This window comes from Microcaecilia unicolor, chromosome 5 (genome assembly GCF_901765095.1).
Source record: "Microcaecilia unicolor chromosome 5, aMicUni1.1, whole genome shotgun sequence".
In the NCBI taxonomy this organism is placed as follows: Eukaryota; Metazoa; Chordata; class Amphibia; order Gymnophiona; family Siphonopidae; genus Microcaecilia; species Microcaecilia unicolor.
Genome location: NC_044035.1, coordinates 170554757 through 170575728, shown reverse-complemented (window position 1 = coordinate 170575728; position 20972 = coordinate 170554757). Strand labels below are relative to the sequence as shown.

Below are 20972 nucleotides of genomic sequence, written 5' to 3'. Positions count from 1 at the left end.
ATCTTCTTTAACTTTCTTCTATCTTCGTCCTCGCGTGGCTGACGTTTTGCTGCTGTTGTGCAAAGCTGAAATCCAGTTTCGGAGTCTGAAGTCCGCAGCACGTTATGACGTCAGTCAGACTCCGAAACTGGATTTCAGCTTTGCACAACAGCAGCAACACGTCGGCCACGCGGAGGACGAAGATAGAAGAAAGTTAAAGAAGATCTGGGGTCGGCTGGCGGGGGGGGGGTTGGAGTCCCCCGCCAGCTGAAGAAATATTTTTAAAGGTAGGACTCGGAGGAGGAAGCGGATCTCGGCTGGCGGGGGTTGGGGTCCCCCACCAGCAAAAGTAAGCGACGGCGGGGAGCGAGGTTTGGCAGCGGGAAGGGAGGGGGGTGTCTGGCAATGGGGGGCGGGGGGGGCTAAAATGTGCCCCCTCCCTTCTGGCTCTGGCCACCCCCTACCGCCGGAGTCCAGATACGCCCCTGATATGTGTTTGTTTTTGGAAGATCAGACATTTGAGATTTCACAAAGCCTTTGAACTGTTTCAATTTATCTGTATGTGTTATAGATCTGTTTTGTTTTGGGTTTTTTTTAGGGATGGCCCATGTATGCCCAGTTGTTAATCGACCTCTTTAAGTATTTGGCCCCTTTCTTAAGGAATGTGAACTCACAAAACCTATGCAAATTCTCTACAAGGTAATTGAGCTGGCTGTTTGTTTTCATTCTGTGGTTATGTGCCAAAAAAATGGTTTTAAATGGAGCTGTATGTTAAACATTTTTAAACCATATGCTAGTACTGATTACACATGATGCTGAACAGAATTAATTTACCATACCTCCAAGTTCACAAATGCATATAAAGTACAATAATCCTACTTCCATTTTTAACTTTTACATATTCATATTTACACTATTCATATGGGATTTTGAACTTGCTGGCAGCACGGCTTGGTGGTTGAAATACTAGTGTTTTGTGAAACTAGGGTAAATGACTTGCACATAGTTGCACGGTGAGTTGTAAAGGAAATGAAATGGGATAGTGCTACCAGTAGTCTAGTGTAATTGATATTTTTGATTACTTAAGTAGATGACACCTTGTTTTTTCCATGCTGGGTTTATAGATGTAAATTAGATAAACTTAAGGTCTTAATAAAGAAGATATCTGCCTATTATCCCTACAAGGATTTGATAGAATAAGACCACAAGTACCTGATCACCAGTACTCCTGATGCATGTAAGAAAAAAAATATTGCTTGGGCTAATTAGATTTGAGAAATGCCTCACAAGTGGTAGTTAAATACCTGAGCAATTTTTGTTACATTTAAATGTGCATACAGTTATCCTCCTCTGATTAATTCTGCTAATTTTTTCAGTCCCATATGACTAGGGATTAGGAAAAACAAAAAATAATTTGTTGATTTAGAACAATGGCACAGAAGTGGAAAACTTGCTTTGAGACTTCATGACCACTAAGGCCCAGATGCACTAAACTTAACGACCCTTTAACGAAGAAATTTCAACCGTAGCATGCATTAAAGGCCATTTTCTGACGATGCTAGCAGCTAACGAAAACGGAATGCAAACGAGTAACTACCATTGAAATGTGGACAATTCAGGATGCACTAACCATACCGACGATTGCAACAAATCATTTACCATGATAAATTTACGTGAGGTCAGACCTGTCGTTAAGGGCTGAGCTTGTCATCTCCCCGCTTCCCCCTGCACCATAAAAATCCAAGCTGGCATGTTTAAGTAAGATTAAATAAAAACGCTACCAATAAAGAACGACAAGGTGGATTCAGTACTTCATAGGCTTCCCCCTGCATTAATAGAAAAGCAAAACAAAAATCGAAAAAGGATCGGGAGGGGGCAAAAGCGCTCGTCAGGAGCGTCCTGTATGGACGGCCTTGCCCCCCTCCCCCCCCCCCCCCCCCCCCCCGAGGTCGCCGCTGCTCCCCGCTTCCGCCTGTATTAAATAAAAGATCAAAACAAAATCAAAAGTTTAGCAGCCCCGGTCCCCCTCCCTTCTTCTCTCTCTTTCTCCTTCTCCCGCAGCCCCGCCCCCATGAGGTCGTCGCTGCCACTCCCCCCCTCCGCCTTACCGGGCCCCGTAACCACGTCAGAGGAGGGCGAGCCCAGGAAGAACGGAGGGACGTCGGAGGAGGCATCACTGATCGCCGATCAGCTGTTCTTGCCCATGCAGCGCCTTCACACAGAGGTGAGGGGCGCTGCGCGGGCCCAGTAAGGCGGAGGGGGGTCCGGTGGAGGGGGGAGCGGGGCACGGGGGCGGAGGATGGTGGGAGGCAGAGCTGTGGGAGAAGGAGGAAGGGAAGGGGACCGGGGCTGCTAAACTTTTGATTTTTGTTTTGATTTTTTATTTAATACAGGCAGAAGCGGGGAACAGCGGCGACCTTGGGGGGGGGGGGGGCAAGGCCGTCCATAAAGGACGCTCCTGACGAGCGCCTGTGCCCTCTCCCGATCCTCAGCTTCTTTGACGTTTTTTGGCATGTGCAGAGCAGCCAGCATAACGCTTGGCTGCTCTGCGCATGCTTTATGGGCAGATTAACGACGGGGATTACACTTCTTTAATGCATTGAACTTTCGAATACCGAACCAACATGTTTTTTTACTGCATTCTTCGTTTTTTTCAACTTCGGTAAGGACTTTACGTTTTAGATTTTTTACGTATGGTTGATGCATCTGGGCATAGGCGGTCGGTGGCCCAACTGTTTGGGGAGGCTAAAGGGGGCGGGGTTAGGGGTGGGGCCAGGGGTGGAGCTTAAATCCATAATTGTCTGATCACACACAGAAAAATAAAAAAAAATGTCACAATTAATACCTTTTATTAAAATTAGATATTAGTTATGTATCATATGTCAAAGAATAAAGTGGTTGCTCAAAGCATATACTAACCACAATCGCTCAACTGCAAAACACTATGCACAACTTTGTGCAAAAACACACTCTGAACCTTACTGTACCATAAATATTACACTGGGCAGAACCTAATACACCAATATACCACCCATACGGAAAATGCAGACCGTCAACAATATGAAACAAGGGATCATAATATTATGATACGTATAGAGCCACAAAACACCCTAATTCATGTTTAATGTGGGATAAAATGCCATAAATAAGTAAATAAATATAAACTTTTAATGTTGAGCACCTAATTCTCAAAGTGGACATATTCCAAACACTATAATGAAAATAAAATGATCTTTTCTACCTTTGTTGTCTGGTGACTTTGTTTTTCTGATTGTGCTGGCCTAGTATCCGATTCTGCTGCTATCTGTCCTCTTAACTCCGTTTCCAGGGCTTCCTTTCCATTTATTTGTTTACTTTCCGCCTTTCTTCTTCATTTCTTGTCCTACATCCGTAAGTAAAAGCTGGGTCCTCCCAAAACTTGACTGTCCAGTGGATCCAGCTTTTGCCTATTTTCTTCATCCATGTGCAGTTTTTCTACTCTCTTTCTTTTCCGTCATCTCATCTCTTTCCTCACTCCTTCCTCCCCCTCCATGTCCAGCAACCCTCCTCTGCCCTCCCCTCCATCCACCCATGTCTAGCAACTCTCCTCTCCCCTGCCCTCTCCTCTCCCCTTCATCCACAATGTGCAGCAATCCTCCTCTCCCCTTCTTCCACCATGTGCAGCAACCCTCCTTTCCCCTTCCCTCCATCCACCCATGTCCAGCAACCCTCCTCTCCCCTGCCCTCTCCTCTCCCCTTCTTCCACCATGTGCAGCAACCCTCCTCTCCCCTTCTTCCACCATGTGCAGCAACCCTCCTCTCCCCTGCCCTCTCCTCTCCCCTTCTTCCACCATGTACAGCAACCCTCCTCTCCTCTCCCGTCTGCCCTCGTTTCCTTCCTGCCCCCCGCCCCTTTAAATATTATATTTTTGCTGGAGTCGCGGGCAGCGCCGGCATTGAACGCATCAGCAGGCTCATCACGGTTCCAGCAGCCCTCACAAGTCGGATGATGGCTCCGCCCTCTTCTGACGTATTTCCTGTTTCTACGAGGGCGGAGCCATCATCCGACTTGCGAGGCAAGGACAGGCTGCTGGAACCGCGATGAGCCTGCTGATGCGTTCAATGTCGGCGCTGCCCGCGACTCCAGCAAAAATATAATATTTAAGGTGCGGGGGGGGGGGGGGCAGTGGCGGGCTGGGGAGGCTTAGCCTCCCCAAGCCTCTTATAAGGGGCGCCTATGCATCTGGGTCTAAATGTGTTACTTGTGGGCCATTATTCTTTCTGCAGCATTCTCAACTATCCTGGGGAACATAAGACCTGAAATCTGATCAAATTGGTGGGGGGGGGGGGGGGGGGCTTCTTCACAACAGTGCACAGCAGGTCACTGAGCCAGCCCCTAAGGAGTTTTGAGTTTTTTTTGTGGATCTCCATATAAGCACATCTGTACTTCTGACTCTCAAGGCATAGGAGCTTTTGTTTATATAATAGGGCATCTTATTTTAGGTTTAAAATATTAAAATAGGTGTTTATTAGATACACATTGAAAAATGTCTCTTGTGTTCAATCCACTGCTTGGTTTTATGCTTTTCTGCACTTTTTCATAAGCTGCATAAATTTACATATTAGATTATTTTGGAAAAGTTACTCATCAATAGTATGGGGGGGGGGGGGGAGACACTGGCTTTTTCTTTTTTAGCCTCAAAGAATCACTAATTCCATATCATCAGGCAGATCAATCCATAGACTGGTGGGTTGTGTCCATCTACCAGCAGGTGGAGATAGAGTGCAATCCTTTTGCCTCCCTATATGTGGTCATGTGCTGCCAGAAACTCCTCAGTATGTTCTCTATCTCAGCAGGTGTGTGGTCACACAGCAGCAGCTCTGGCTAGGTCTCCAAGCCTATTTGTTTAGGTTTTGTTGAGTACCTGGGGTTTGAGGGCTCTTCGTGAGCAAGTGAAACCTGGTGGTTCCAGGTCCCTCCTTTTCTCCCCTCTCCCGATGGCTCCGTAAAAAAAAAAAAAAAAAACCGAAAGCAATTTGAAGCAGAACAGCTTTCCTGCAGCTGATCACTGGGACACTAATTCGTTGCAGCTCGGGGCAAGAAGCAGGTAAATTTTACCTTTCCTAGCGGCAGGGAGTTCCCCGAACGTTCTCCACGTGGCTAATGGCGTCGGATGGCAAGGGCGCGAAAAAAGCGCTCCCAGGACCACGTGCGCGCGTCTAGCGGGGAAGTGCGGGGATCGGAGGCAGAGACGCCCTTTTTTGGACGCTTTTCAGGAGTTTGGCGAGTTAGCCGGTTTTCCTCCGAGGGGGCATCAGCTGTTTTTCCCGCCTTAGGCACCCATCCCCCGATGTCCGCCCTTCCGGTGTTGGCCGGCCACGCTGCTCGGACGGCTACTTCTCCCCCAGGCAGCATTCCTTTTGCAGAGACCGCCGTCCCGGAGGTTCGTCCTCCGGCCCTCCCCCAGGGTCTCGGACCCAATGACGGGGCCCTGGTCCATGGCTCAGAGCAGATAGGAGGACGGCTGTCCTCATTTCTGGGTGAGTGGACATGGGTAACTTCAGACGCTTGGGTTCTGGAAGTCATCAGAGACGGCTACAAGTTGGAGTTCTGCCGGCCCCTGAGAGACGGGTTTGTGAACTCTTCCTGCAAGTCTCCTCTCAAAGCAGCGGCAGTACAGCAGACTCTAGACAACCTGATCCGCCTTGGCGCGGTGGTCCCAGTGCCAGAAGATCAACTTGGCAAGGGACGCTACTCCATTTACTTTGTGGTGCCAAAGAAAGAGAGTTCTTCTCAGCCTATTCTCGACCTCAAGGGAGTCAATCAGGCCTTGAGAATACGGCATTTCAGAATGGAGACTCTCCGCTCCGTGATAGCGGCGGTACAAAAAGGAGAATTCATGGCATCCTTGGTCATCAAGGAAGCTTACTTGCACATTCCCATCTGGCCGCCTCATCAGCGCTTTCTGTGCTTTGCAGTACTGGGCCGGCACTTCCAGTTCAGAGCCCTCCCATTCAGGTTGGCTACGGCTCCTTGGACCTTCTCCAAAGTAATGGTGGTCATCGCGGCTTATCTCCACAAGGAAAGAGTACAAGTCTATCCCTATCTGGATGACTGGCTGATTCGAGCCTCCTCCACTGCAGAGTGTGGGAGAGCTACAGACAGGGTCGTTGCTCTTCTGAGCTCCCTGGGATGGATCATCAACTGGGAGAAAAGTCAGCTGCGCCTGACTCAGTCCCAGGAGTATCTGGGTGTTCGGTTCAACACCCAAGTGGGCAGAGTGTTCCTGCCAGACAACCGGAGCCTCAAGCTTCGGGCCCAGGTGGACCGGTTCCTAGCCTCCTCTACTCTTCGGGCTTGGGACTATGTGCAGCTGTTGGGTTCCATGACGGCCACGATGGAAGTAGTGCCCTGGGCCAGGACCCATATGAGACCACTTACAGCATTCTCTTCTGCGGCGTTGGACTCCAGTTTCGGAGGATTACGCTATGCGCCTTCCCTTGGATCCAGCGGTGCACAAGGCGCTGAGTTGGTGGCTGAGGCCAGACAAGCTGTCCGCAGGAATGCCTCTTACGACACCGGAGTGGGTTGTCGTCACGACGGATGCCTGCTTGACGGGCTGGGGAGCCCACTGCCTGGGAAGGACAGCGCAGGGGCTATGGTCCCCTGCGGAGGCAAAGTGGTCCATCAACCTCTTGGAACTCCAAGCCATTCAGTTGGCGCTTCTAGAGTTTTTTCAGGTACTGGTGCTGAGGCCAGTTCGGGTCCTGTCAGACAATGCCACGGCTGTGGCCTATGTCAATTGCCAGGGAGGTACCAGGAGCGCCCCCCCTAGCCAGGGAGGCCATGAAGCTATGCCTTTGGGCGGAAGTGAATCTGGAACAGCTGTCGGCGGCTCACATCACGGGGGTCATGAATGTCAAGGCGGACTTTCTCAGTTGCCATACCCTTGGATCCCGGAGAATGGCAGCTGTCTGCTCGGGTGTTCTTGGACATCACGAAGCGCTGGGGCAAGCCGAGCTTGGACCTGATGGCGTCCTTGGCCAATTGTCAAGTGCCGAAGTTCTTCAGCAGAGGGCGGGACCCTCGATCTCTGAGAGTCGATGCTCTTCTCCAGCAATGGCCGGTACAGGAGCTTCTGTACATGTTCCCGCCCTGGCCGATGATGGGCAGAGTTCTAGGCCGGGTAGTGCTGATGGGTCCAGATTGGCCCAGATGCCCTTGGTTTGCGGACCTAATCAGGTTTTCAGTGGACAGACCTCTGCGACTGCCAGCGGAGCGGGGCCTGTTGCATCAGGGTCCCGTGGTGATGGAGGATCCCTCCCCCTTTGGTCTTAAGGCCTGGCTCTTGAGCGGAAGCGGCTGAGGAAGAAGGGCTTCTCAGACAAGGTCATCGCCACTATGCTGCGAGCGAGGAAGTGCTCTACTTCTACTACTTACGCCAGGGTTTGGCGTACCTTTGCAGCATTGTGCGAGGCAGGCTCTCACTCGCCCTTCACTGCTCCAATTTCTACAGTGTTGGCGTTCCTGCAAGAAGGTCTGGAGAAAGGCCTGTCGCTCAGTTCGCTTAAAGTCCAGGTAGCGGCTCTAGCTTGTTTCAGGAGTCGTCTGAAGGGTACTTCCCTGGCTTCGCAGCCAGACGTGGTGCGCTTTCTTAAAGGGGTTAATCACCTGTGCCCTCCTCTGCAAGCGGTAGTGCCTACGTGGAATCTCAATCTGCTGCTACGGGCCTTGCAGAAGCCGCCCTTTGAGCCCTTGTCGAGGGCATCGCTGAAGGACCTGACGTTGAAAGCGGTCTTTTTGGTGGCTATCACTTCAGCCAGAAGAGTTTCTGAGCTACGGGCGCTCTCATGTAGAGAGCCGTTCCTGCGGTTCACTGAGGCAGGAGTATCGATTCGCCCAGTGCCTTCCTTCTTGCCCAAGGTTGTTTCTCGCTTCCATGTGAATCAGCAGCTTTGTCTAACCTCCTTTCATAGGGAGGATTACCCAGAGGAGTACCCTGCTCTCAAAAGTCTGGATGTTAGACGAGTCATCCTCAGATACTTGGAAGTGACCAATGATTTCCGGATATCGGATCACCTGTTCATGCTGTTCGCAGGCCCTCGTAGGGGTCTGCAGGCATCTAAACCGACGGTGGCATGTTGGGTCAAGGAGACGATTACGGCAGCTTATGTGGCCGCAGGGAAGATTCCGCCTATTTATTTTATTTTATTTTTATTTTTGTTACATTTGTACCCCGCGCATTCCCACTCATGGCAGGCTCAATGCGGCTTACATGGGGCAATGGAGGGTTAAGTGACTTGCCCAGAGTCACAAGGAGCTGCCTGTGCCTGAAGTGGGAATTGAACTCAGTTCCCCAGGACCAAAGTCCACCACCCTAACCACTAGGCCACTCCAGCTGAAGGCTCACTCTACTAGAGCGCAGGCGGCCTCGATGGCAGAGTCCAGGTCCGTCTCCTTGGAAGAGATTTGTAGAGCAGCAACTTGGGCGTCGGCTCATACCTTCTCACAACATTACCACTTGGATTTGGCGGCTCGGGTCGAGGCCCAGTTTGGAGCTTCAGTGTTGCGTTCAGGGATTTCCATGTCCCGCCATGGGTGAGTACTGCTTCGGTACATCCCACCAGTCTATGGATTGATCTGCCTGATGATATGGAAGGTAACATTATGTATCATACCTGATAATTTTCTTTCCATTAATCATAGCAGATCAATCCATAGCCCCTCCCAGATGTCTGTTTTGTTTGTGTTCTGGTTATATTTCAGGTAAGTCTAGTCTTCAGTTCCTGTTCAGGAGGGCTTCGTGTTCAAGTTCTTCCAATTGAATTTTTCCTTGAGTTGGGACGATTTTGTGTTACAGTGAGCTGCTGCTGCTTCCTCTCCCCCCGTTTCGACGGTGGCTGGATTGATATCTAAATTAGGCCGGCGCTCCCTCCCGCTTCGTGCGGCAGTAGGGTAGCTTTGTATCCCTCCCGCTTCGGCGGTGTTAGAGTAAGCCAGCTCCTCCCACGGTTGCGGTAGCAGGATAAGCCAGTTCTCCCCCACATCGGCGGGTGTGGTTCCCCCCCCTCCCCCCGCTTCGTCGGTAGTGGGTTGGAATGCTTCCCCCAACCCTCCCCCCCCCCCCCTCTTCGGCGGTGGTGGGCTGGGCAGAGTGTCCCTTTGTGGGTGTAATTCTCTAAGTGCTGAGTCCTGTGGATGGAGCTTTGATATCGACCATACTGAGGAGTTTCCGGCAGCACATGACCACATATAGGGCGGCAAAAGGATTTCTCTCTATTTCCACCTGCTGGTAGATGAACACAATCCACCAGTCTATGGATTGATCTGCTATGATTAATGGAAAGAAAATTATCAGGTATGATACATAATTTTACCTTATTTAGAAAACACACCTATACTTAAAGCAATTTATAAATGCCTAAAAATAGAAGCCCTAAATATAAGGAACTAGTAAAAGAGGCCCGTTTCCAACAGAAAGGAAACGGTCGCTAGTAAGGTTCCAGGGCCCCCTCCCTCCGTCCTCTAAGTTCTAGGCCCCCTCTCCTCCGAGTTCCAGGCACCCCTCCCCTTCGAGTTCCAGGACCCGACCCCTCCTTCCTCCTCCTCCCCCCTTCCCCCTCTCTCATCTCAGGATCCCTTCCGAGTGCAAGCAGGATGTGTGCTGCTGCCTGTCCCCTTCGTAAGTGCTGGCTGTTGTTTGAAACTTTTTACCTTCTGCTCCGCCGGCAACAGTGAAGTCCTGCACGCACGGACGCCGCTTCAGACTGCCTTTGCTTTCACTTCTGTTTCAGCTGTTCCTCTGGTCCCACCCTTCCGCAAACAGGAAATGAGGGCAGGACCAGAGGAACAGCTGAAACAGAAGCGAAAGCAAAGGCAGTCTGAAGCGGCGTCCGTGCATGCAGAACTTCACTGTTGCCGGCGGAGCAGGAGGTAAAAAGTTTTAAACAGCTGGCACGAAGGGCTGGGGCACCAGCACACGTCCTGCTTGCACTTGGAAGCCACAGAGAGAGAGGGCCAGGCGCAGGGCGGCAGAAATCGGATGGGAGTGGGCCCGTGGAACTCAGACGGACAGGAGTGGAAGGAGGGGGGAGGTAGGGTGTCACGGAACTCGGGGGGGGGGGGATTCTTTACTCACCTCCGGTGGCTGCTGCTGGGTTCCGTTCCCTCTCACTTCCCATTGGTCCGCCCAGTGACGTCATCCCCAGGGCGGATCAATGGGAACTGTGTTACGAACCCCAGCATCCAGACGGAGGTGCAAATTATTATTATTATATATTATTATATAGGATAGGATGAGGAGATGTTCAAAGTTGACTACAGATACCTTGGATAGGAACAGATAAATCCTGCCAACTACAGACCTTAGTAGAAGAAAAATGTTCCAGAACATTTATGGAAGAAATGCAGAATTTTATTGAATATAAGATATTTAACCCTTTTATTTAGACATCTCATTTCTAGCAAACTACAGCTTTTCCAGGCATGAAGATCTGCATTTATTTCTAGGTTGATGATGATTGCCTTTAGCAACTGACATAAGAGCTCAGTACAAAGTCTGATTCAGTTGCTCATGTAATGGTTCATTGTCATGTGTTTCTCATTCTTAGTGTTTTTCTTTAGGGTACTTTACGTGTGCTGCTGGTTCTGCTTCATGACTTTCCAGAATTCCTTTGTGATTATCACTATGGTTTCTGTGATGTGATTCCACCCAACTGCATCCAACTGAGAAACCTAATTTTGAGTGCCTTTCCACGTAACATGAGACTCCCAGACCCTTTCACTCCCAATTTAAAGGTAAGATGTTATTCCTTAGCAGTATCACCGACGAGTAATCTCTAAATATTTGTGTACTTTGCATTTTTTCCGGTGGCATTTTGCGCGCGCTCAAGTAGAGATGCATGTTCCACATGCTGTCTGCAGTGTTGCCAGGTGGAAAATTTTTTTCCCACCCAATCCAGCATAAAAACCGCCCAAAACCCGCCCAAACTCAAACCTTGCCCCTGACACCCCCACCCCCGCGTCATCACCCCCGCCCCCGCCGTCATCGCCCCTGCCGTCACCGGCCCCGCCTCCCCCGTCATCGGCCCCGCCTCCCACGTCATCGGCCCCGCCCAAAACGTCACTAACCCCGCCCAAACACGTCACTAACCCCGCCCCCCACGGCCGAAAAAGCTGCCCAAAAAAACCGCCCTGAAGCCCAAAAAGCAGCCCAAAAAACCGCAACCTGCCGCGGGCAAAAATTTCCCGCGGCGGGTTGCGGAAAACCGCCCATCTGGCAACCCTGGCTGTCTGAAAGGATTTGCAACAATTGTGACAAGTTTTCCTTCAAAGTGAGGGCAGACAGTTGACTTTGGATTGCAACATAATGTGTTTTTCTGTCGCTCCCAAGATGCATTGACAAAAACAAAAGAGAAATAAAAGCTATGCTGTTTTATAATATTACTGACGGAAAATGAAAGTAACCTTATAGAGGCTATATGAAATCCTGTGCTTAATAGTTTCTTTCATTTTCTGCCTGTATATTCATATCAGAATAAATGCCTAAGGATGTGTAGCAAAAGGGGAAAGGAATGTAATATGCATCTAGTCAGTTTGATTTCTGATTTTAGCAGATGACTTTGACTTCTAGGTTTCTCATTGACACACGAGTTTTTCACTCTCCCCAAAAGCACTAAGGATTGGTTTGAGAACCCCTGCTCTAGGTTCAAATCAATCATTGGTCAAAGCAGTCCACTTATTCACAAATGTAACACCACCATTATATTTTTTTTGAATAGAAGTGAACTAAATGAGGAAATTTTCAGCTACCTCAGATTCTCCCAATAGGTGTTCCCTGTTGTTAATCTTATTGTTACTTTGGGGGATGACCCTAGAACTGCTCCATCAGAAACAGATTCCAAAATGGCTGCGGAGAGCAGTGGTGTAGCCACAGGTGGGCCAGGGCCCACCCACTTAGGGCTCAGACCCATCCAACAGTAGCACATGGTAATGAAAATGCTGCTCTCCACAATACTGGCATCTTCGCATGTTCAGTTTCAGTGCATGCCTGCTGCAGACTATCAAGCTGGAGACTGGAGAGAAGCATTTTCCCACCAGCTGAGATATTTTTTTGATGTGGGGGTGGGGGATAGAACATTTGGTGCCCACCCACTTCTTGCCTAGGCCCACCCAAAATCTGCTGTCTGGCTACGCCCCTGGCGGAGAGAAAAGAATGCCAAAACTTAGACTTACGGAGATGACATCATCATCCATCCCCCAATCAAACCACAAAGATCTTTAAAGACCTAGTACTTCAATTCTTTAGGCTGTCAAAAGTAAACATATTTGTTCCAAAAATGATGATGCTCTTTAAAAGAAGGTGCTCTATTCAATAGTTACATTTAATCCCCTTGGTTCCAGTGTTAAAAAAATCCAATTTTGTTGCAGTTAGCGCAAATGGCGATAGATGTTTCCTCTCCATTCTGTACATTGTAGCCTCTCCAAGACCAGACAGCGGAAGGATTCAAAAGCATGACCCTTATCCCACGCAATGAGAAGCCAGAGGTTCCAATAACTTCTTGGCTGTCGCACAGTGGTGATGCTCAATCAGTCTTGTTTTCAGTTTTCTAGCAGTCTGCCCAATAAAGTACATTTCACATGGACAGACTAGTAAATAAATCACATTTTCTGATTGACGTGTAATTTAAGGACTGCAATTAGTAGTGATTCAGTATAGACAGCGGTAAATGTATTTTTCTATCATCAAAGCACAAACAGAATAGTGTCCATATTTATGATGGCCACATCTTTTTCTCAACTGCCGCCATGTGTAACTTAATCACTTAATCGAATTTCTAACATAACAAAAAATAAATATTGGAGGAGGTGACATCACAGCTTGAGAATATTACCTTAGGAGCAGAAATCTGAGGCATGCCGATGTTTTCCATATAATCTCCTTCCATCCTTGGTGCAACATTAGAAGTTGATTCTTTGGGGTTCTACAGATTTGTGTTCAGGGCCAATGGTATCTAAAACCCGGCAAATGAACTTTTAAGTGTTATCTCAAAATATGACTCCATAAGCAGCAGCGAGAGAGAATGTATTTAGATTGGGGGGATAGGGGTTCTACATTTAGTTCTTTATTATCAGGCAGCTCAACTTCACGCTATTTTAGAGTGGATGACATATTCAGAGAAGCATTGGGTGCAATTGAAGCAGGAGATGATAGGGGGAGCTTTCATTACAGGACCTCCCGTGGTTGTCCATGGGGGATCTTAAGCGTCTGCTCAAGCATGCCCCTTTTGAGGTGGCCACTACAATTACCATTTGGCAAGCGATGCGCAGTAAGTTTTTGCCTACTCAGATGTACTTTTATCACACTCCCATTCAGTCTGCTCTTGATTTTCCACCTGGGGTGCTCACCTCTGTTTTTCGGAGATGGGTAGGCCAGGGTCTTTGAGTCCTGGGTCAATTGGTGTTTGAAACTCATATTATACCTTTTGAAGCTCTACATGATGAGTATGGCCTTGGGGATTCTGATTACTTTTATTTTTGTCAACTTTCTACATCGTTAAGTCTTACCCCACTGGGCGTGAGAGAATTCGCCACTACTTAAGCTTTTTCAAATGGGGGAAGGAAGGGGTCTGTCTTGTTTTTATAGGATATGTGCTCCTCCTGTTCGTCTCTATGAGGAGCACTGGGAGACACTCCTAGCTACCCAGTTCACTCCTGGACAGTGTAGGTCTAGTTATAGGAATTTGCTACAAACCTCTGTCTCTGCTAATTTGAGGAAATATGGTTATAAAATGTTGTATCAATAATACTATACTCCAGTTCTTCTTCAGAAACTTTGGATTGGGTACTGGTGTCTACTGGAGAAGGTGTGGTCAGCCAGGAACTTTAGCATATATCTGGTGGAAGTGTCCTCAAGTTCAGTTGTATTGGCAAATGGTTGTACAATTGTTTGATATTTTGCATATTACTGTGCCTTTGGAGGTGACTATATTGTTTCTTCTCCGAGGACAAGCAGGCTGCTTGTTCTCACTGATGGGTGACGTCCACGGCAGCCCCTCCAATCGGAAACTTCACTAGCAAAAGCCTTTGCTAGTCCTCGCGCGTCCATGCGCACCGCGCATGCGCGGCCGTCTTCCCGCCCGAACCGGCTCGTGTTCGTCAGTCTTCTTTTGTCCGCGCTCGGTACGGTCGTGTTTTCGCCGTGTCGGGCCCCGCAAAGTCGACCTCGCGCGTTCGTCGTGTTCTTAAAAAAAAAAAACAACCCATTCTGTGTGGAAAAAGACTCTGTGGTCTTTTTTCCCTCCGCTATTTTCAGCTTTTTCGCCCCGATAAGTTTTCTTTCGTCGTCGGGGTAGGCCGCTTTTAGGCCTCGGGTCGAAGTTTTCTTCCCCTTGTTTTTTCGGTGCCTTTTCCGCCATTTCGACTTTTGATCTCGCCGGCGTGATTTTTCCGCCCATGACATCGAAATCTCCCAGCGGCTTCAAGAAGTGCACCCAGTGCGCCCGGGTCATCTCGCTCACTGACAGGCACGCGTCGTGTCTTCAGTGCTTGAGGGCTGGGCACCGCCCGCAGGCCTGTAGTCTGTGTTCCCTTTTGCAAAAGCGGACTCACGTAGCGAGATTGGCCCAGTGGAACGTTTTGTTCTCGGGCTCTTCGTCGGCATCGGCACCGGGGGTATCGAGTGCATCGACGTCTTCAGCGTCCAGAGCTTCATCCTCGGCCGCCAGTGCATCGAGTGCATCGAGGCATCGGCCCTCTGCATCGGCGCTGAGACATCGGACAGCTGCATCGACGTCGGTGGTACCGGGACCTCGTCGGCTGATGTCGTCGGACGGTGGTGCTTCGTCTGGAGTGCAGGTGAGGGCTGTCCATTCCCCTGCTGGTGGCGGTGAGCCTTCGGGTGGGTCTCCCCCTACCCTGAGGCTCCTGCGGTACAGCCCCCCCCCCCCCCCGAGACCGACCTCCTTCGGCCTCGGCCCCAAGGAAGCGACGGCTGGATTCTACGTCCTCCTCGTCGGTGCCGGGAAGCTCCGGTGACATGCTTCGTTCCAAGAAGTCGAAGAAGCATCGTCATCGGTCCCCTTCCCGTGTCGGCACCGAGAGCTCTGGGTCACCGAGGGAGTCGGCACCCAGCAGGCATCGGCACCGAGAGGACCGCTCACCCTCTGTTCAGGAGGTGTCGATGCGCTCCACTCTGGACAGCCCGGAACAGCCTCCACGCCCGGAACAGGTTCTGACGTCGACGCCTGCATCGACCTCCATGCCTTTCTCTGCAGCCGCTCTGAACGAGAGCCTCCGGGCCGTTCTCCCAGAGATTCTGGGAGAGCTGTTGCGCCCTAACCCTCCGGTACCGGCGGTGCTTGCGCCACCGGTACCGTCGAGCGTGGCGCCGGCTGGCCCATCGCCCGAGGTGAGGTCTGCCGCCGCCTCCCAGGAAGGCTCCCCGACTACGTCGGCGGAGGGAGCTTCGCCGATGCGGGTGAGGGAGTCTACCTCTCGACGCCCCCATCGTGGACATGGCTCCACAGAGTCGAGTCGGGCGAGGTTGCAGACACAGGTCCGTGAACTTGTGTCTGACACCGAGGGTGAGGCCTCGTGGGAAGAGGAAGAAGACCCCAGATATTTCTCTGACGAGGAGTCTGAAGGTCTTCCTTCCGATCCCACTCCCTCTCCTGAGAGACAGCTTTCTCCTCCCGAGAGTCTGTCTTTTGCTTCCTTTGTCCGGGAGATGTCTACGGCCATCCCCTTCCCGGTGGTTGTGGAGGACGAGCCCAGGGCTGAAATGTTTGAGCTCCTGGACTATTCTTCTCCACCTAAGGAAGCGTCCACTGTACCCATGCACCATGTCCTAAAAAAGACATTGCTGGCGAACTGGACCAAGCCTCTAACTAATCCCCACATTCCCAAGAAGATCGAGTCCCAGTACCGGATCCATGGGGACCCAGAGCTGATGCGCACTCAGTTGCTTCATGACTCTGGAGTTGTGGATCTAGCCCTAAAGAAGGCTAAGAGTTCTAGAGAGCATGCTTCGGCGCCCCCGGGCAAAGACTCTAGAACCTTAGACTCCTTTGGGAGGAAGGCCTACCATTCCTCTATGCTCGTGGCCAAAATTCAGTCCTACCAGCTCTACACGAGCATACACATGCGGAACAATGTGCGGCAGTTGGCGGGCTTGGTTGATGCGCTCCCTCCTAAGCAAGCCAAGCCTTTTCAGGAGGTGGTCAGGCAGCTGAAGGCGTGCAGAAAATTCCTGGCCAGAGGGGTGTATGACACCTTTGATGTTGCGTCCAGGGCCGCTGCTCAAGGTGTGGTGATGCGCAGGCTCTCATGGCTGCGTGCCTCCGACCTGGAGAATAGAATCCAGCAGCGGATTGCGGACTCGCCTTGCCGTGCGGATAATATTTTTGGAGAGAAAGTCGAACAGGTGGTAGAGCAGCTCCACCAGCGGGACACCGCATTCGACAAGTTCTCCCGCCGGCAGCCTTCAGCCTCTACCTCTACAGGTAGAAGATTTTTGGGGGGAAGGAAGGCTGTTCCCTACTCTTCTGGCAAGCGTAGGTACAATCCTTCTTTTCGACAGCCTGCGGCCCAGGCTAAGCGCGCTCGCTCTCGTCAGCAGCGTGCGCCTCAGCAAGGCACCTCGGCTCCCCAGCAAAAGCAAGGGACGAGCTTTTGACTGGCTCCAGCAGAGCATAGCCGACATCCAAGTGTCAGTGCCGGGCGACCTGCCAGTCGGAGGGAGGTTGAAAGCTTTTCACCAAAGGTGGCCTCTCATAACCTCCGATCAGTGGGTTCTCCAAATAGTCCGGCAAGGATACACCCTCAATTTGGCCTCAGAACCTCCAAATTGTCCACCGGGAGCTCAGTCTTACAGCTTCCAGCACAAGCAGGTACTTGCAGAGGAACTCTCCGCCCTTCTCAGCGCCAATGCGGTCGAGCCCGTGCCATCCGGGCAAGAAGGGCTGGGATTCTATTCCAGGTACTTCCTTGTGGAAAAGAAAACAGGGGGGATGCGTCCCATCCTAGACCTAAGGGCCCTGAACAAATATCTGGTCAAAGAAAAGTTCAGGATGCTTTCCCTGGGCACCCTTCTTCCCATGATTCAGGAAAACGATTGGCTATGCTCTCTGGACTTGAAGGATGCCTACACACACATCCCGATACTGCCAGCTCACAGGCAGTATCTACGATTTCAGCTGGGCACACGTCACTTCCAGTACTGTGTGCTACCCTTTGGGCTTGCCTCTGCGCCCAGGGTGTTCACAAAGTGCTTGGCTGTAGTAGCAGCGGCACTTCGCAGGCTGGGGGTGCACGTGTTCCCATATCTCGACGATTGGCTGGTGAAGAACACATCCGAGGCAGGAGCCCTGCAGTCCATGCAGATGACTATTCGCCTCCTGGAGCTACTGGGGTTTGTGATAAATTATCCAAAGTCCCATCTTTTCCCAATGCAGAGCCTTGAATTCATAGGAGCTCTGCTGGATTCCCGGACGGCTCGCGCCTATCTCCCAGAGACGAGAGCCAACAATTTGTTGTCCCTCGTCTCGCGGGTGCGAACGTCCCAGCAGATCACAGCTCGGCAGATGTTGAGATTGCTGGGCCACATGGCCTCCACAGTTCATGTGACTCCCATGGCCCGCCTTCACATGAGATCTGCTCAATGGACCCTAGCTTCCCAGTGGTTTCAGGCTGCTGGGGATCTAGAAGACGTGATCCACCTGTCCACGAGTTTTCTCAAATCCCTGTATTGGTGGACGATTTGGTCCAATCTGACTCTGGGACGTCCTTTCCAAATTCCTCAGCCACAAAAAGTGCTGACAACGGATGCGTCTCTCCTGGGATGGGGAGCTCATGTCGATGGGCTTCACACCCAAGGAAGCTGGTCCCTCCAGGAACGCGATCTGCAGATCAATCTTCTGGAGTTACGAGCGATCTGGAACGCTCTGAAGGCTTTCAGAGATCGGCTGTCCCACCAAATTATCCAAATTCAGACAGACAACCAGGTTGCCATGTACTACGTCAACAAGCAGGGGGGCACCGGATCTCGCCCCCTGTGTCAGGAAGCCGTCAGCATGTGGCTCTGGGCTCGCCGTCACGGCATGGTGCTCCAAGCCACATATCTGGCAGGCGTAAACAACAGTCTGGCCGACAGGTTGAGCAGGATTATGCAACCTCACGAGTGGTCGCTCAATTCCCATGTAGTGCGACAGATCTTCCAGGTGTGGGGCACCCCCTTGGTAGATCTCTTCGCATCTCGAGCCAACCACAAAGTCCCTCAGTTCTGTTCCAGGCTTCAGGCCCACGGCAGACTGGCATCGGATGCCTTCCTCCTGGACTGGGGGGAGGGTCTGCTGTATGCTTATCCTCCATACCTCTGGTGGGGAAGACTTTGTTGAAACTCAAGCAAGACCGAGGCACCATGATTCTGATTGCTCCTTTTTGGCCGCGTCAGATCTGGTTCCCTCTTCTTCTGGAGTTGTCCTCCGAAGAACCGTGGAGATTGGAGTGTTTTCCGACCCTCATCACGCAGGACGAAGGGGCGCTTCTACATCCCAACCTCCGGTCCCTGGCTCTCACGGCCTGGATGTTGAGAGCGTAGACTTTGCCTCTTTGGGTCTGTCAGAGGGTGTCTCCCGTATCTTGCTTGCTTCCAGGAAAGATTCCACTAAGAGGAGTTACTTCTTTCTGTGGAGGAGGTTTGCCGTCTGTGACAGCAAGGCCCTAGATCCTCGCTCTTGTCCTACACAGACCCTGCTTGAATACCTTCTGCACTTGTCTGAGTCTGGTCTCAAGACCAACTCTGTAAGGGTTCACCTTAGTGCAATCAGTGCATACCATTACCGTGTGGAAGGTAAGCCGATCTCAGGACAGCCTTTAGTTGTTCGCTTCATGAGAGGTTTGCTTTTGTCAAAGCCCCCATCAAGCCTCCTACAGTGTCATGGGATCTCAATGTCGTTCTCACCCAGCTGATGAAACCTCCTTTTGAGCCACTAAATTCCTGCCATCTGAAGTACTTGACCTGGAAGGTCATTTTCTTGGTGGCAGTTACTTCAGCTCGTAGAGTCAGTGAGCTTCAGGCCCTGGTAGCCCAGGCCCCTTACACCAAATTTCATCATAACAGAGTAGTCCTCCGCACTCACCCTAAGTTCTTGCCGAAGGTTGTGTCGGAGTTCCATCTGAACCAGTCAATTGTCTTGCCAACATTCTTTCCCCGTCCTCATTCCTGCCCTGCTGAACGTCAGCTGCACACATTGGACTGCAAGAGAGCATTGGCCTTCTACTTGGAGCGGACACAGCCCAACAGACAGTCCGCCCAATTGTTTGTTTCTTTTGATCCCAATAGGAGGGGAGTGGCTTGTGGGGAAACGCACCATATCCAATTGGCTAGCAGATTGCATTTCCTTCACTTACGCCCAGGCTGGGCTGGCTCTTGAGGGTCATGTCACGGCTCATAATGTTAGAGCCATGGCAGCGTCGGTAGCCCACTTGAAGTCAGCCACCATTGAAGAAATTTGCAAAGCTGCGACGTGGTCATCTGTCCACACATTCACATCTCATTACTGCCTGCAGCAGGATACCCGACGCGACAGTCGGTTCGGGCAGTCAGTTCTTCAGAACCTGTTTGGGCTTTAGGATCCAACTCCACCCCCCGAGGGCCCTGTTTGTTCTGCTCCAGGCTGCACTCTCAGTTAGTTGGTAAATTTTTCAGGTCAATCTCAGTTATGTCCTCGCCGTTGCGAGGCCCAATTGACCATGGTTGTTGTTTTGAGTGAGCCTGGGGGCTAGGGATACCCCATCAGTGAGAACAAGCAGCCTGCTTGTCCTCGGAGAAAGCGAATGCTACATACCTGTAGAGGTATTCTCCGAGGACAGCAGGCTAATTGTTCTCACAAACCCGCCCGCCTCCCCTTTGGAGTTGTGTCTTCCCTTGTCTTTGTCTTGCTACATACGGGACTGACGAACACGAGCCGGTTCGGGCGGGAAGACGGCCGCGCATGCGCGGCGTGCATGGACGCGCAAAGGCTTTTGCTAGTGAAGTTTCCGATTGGAGGGGCTGCCGTGGACGTCACCCATCAGTGAGAACAATCAGCCTGCTGTCCTCGGAGAATACCTTCTACAGGTATGTAGCATTCGCTTTAACGGGGGCCCCCAGGGCATGGACACTTTTTAGCTAAACATTTTGTGGCCTCTGTGGCTACGGCAGCTCATCTGTGTTTAGAGTCCTTCTGGAAGAAGTCCATGACCCCCTCTAGAGCTCATTTGCTGTTTAAACTTAATCACCTCTGTTTGATGAAGAAATTGACTGCTTTTTTTTGAGGACCTTGTGCAGTATTTGGGGGCCTTATCTGTGTTGGTGGGGGTTGCCTTGAGGCTGTGCGGCCCCCTTCTGAGGGCTTACGTCTATCACCAGGATGCATTGTGATCTCCTTTTCTATTTTTGTGTATATTGTGTAAAGGAGGGAAGGGTGTGGAGGGGGGGGGGGATTATGTACTGTTCAGCATTGTGTTAGTTGCGTGGGAAATATGGCTGTCTTTGCTTTGTTGTATGCTGTATCTTTGGGTTGTGCTTTAATTAATATGATGGTAATATGATGGTTGTTGTGTTTCTGTATTACTAACAAGTCTGAACTTCCCTTTGCAGCTCTATCTATCCTGTCCAGCATCTCATCCTTTCCCCCCATATTCAGGTTCTTCCATCTGGGTCCCTATCCCTCCCCCTGTGATCAATATTGCCACACTGTGTCCCCATCCTCTCTTCATCCAGCATCTCTTCTGTGTCCCTTTTTCTCCCCTTCCAACCACAACCTGTGGCTAGCATCTCTCTCTCCCCGAGTACAGTGTCTCTTCCCCTCCACCAATCCAGTCCTTTTCTCTCCCTTTTTACTGCCTCCCCCCCCCCCCCCCCAGTCCAGCAGCACCCCTCCCTGTCCCTCTCCACTGCACCATGTCTATCCTAATTTGCCTGGATCACTGCTAGTAGCAACAGCACAGTGATTCAAACAGGCAGCCTTGG

At 50.9% G+C, this 20972-nt stretch overlaps 1 protein-coding gene across 1 annotated transcript in view; it reads left to right on the top strand.

Moving 5' to 3' along the window:
• Nucleotides 1-20972, top strand: part of CNOT1 (CCR4-NOT transcription complex subunit 1) — a 1017784-nt gene that overhangs the window by 876453 nt on the left and 120359 nt on the right. Inside the window, 3 exon segments of the mRNA XM_030203593.1 lie at nt 578-641; nt 644-678; nt 10583-10756. Of these exon segments, the coding sequence (XP_030059453.1) occupies nt 578-641; nt 644-678; nt 10583-10756 (273 nt within the window).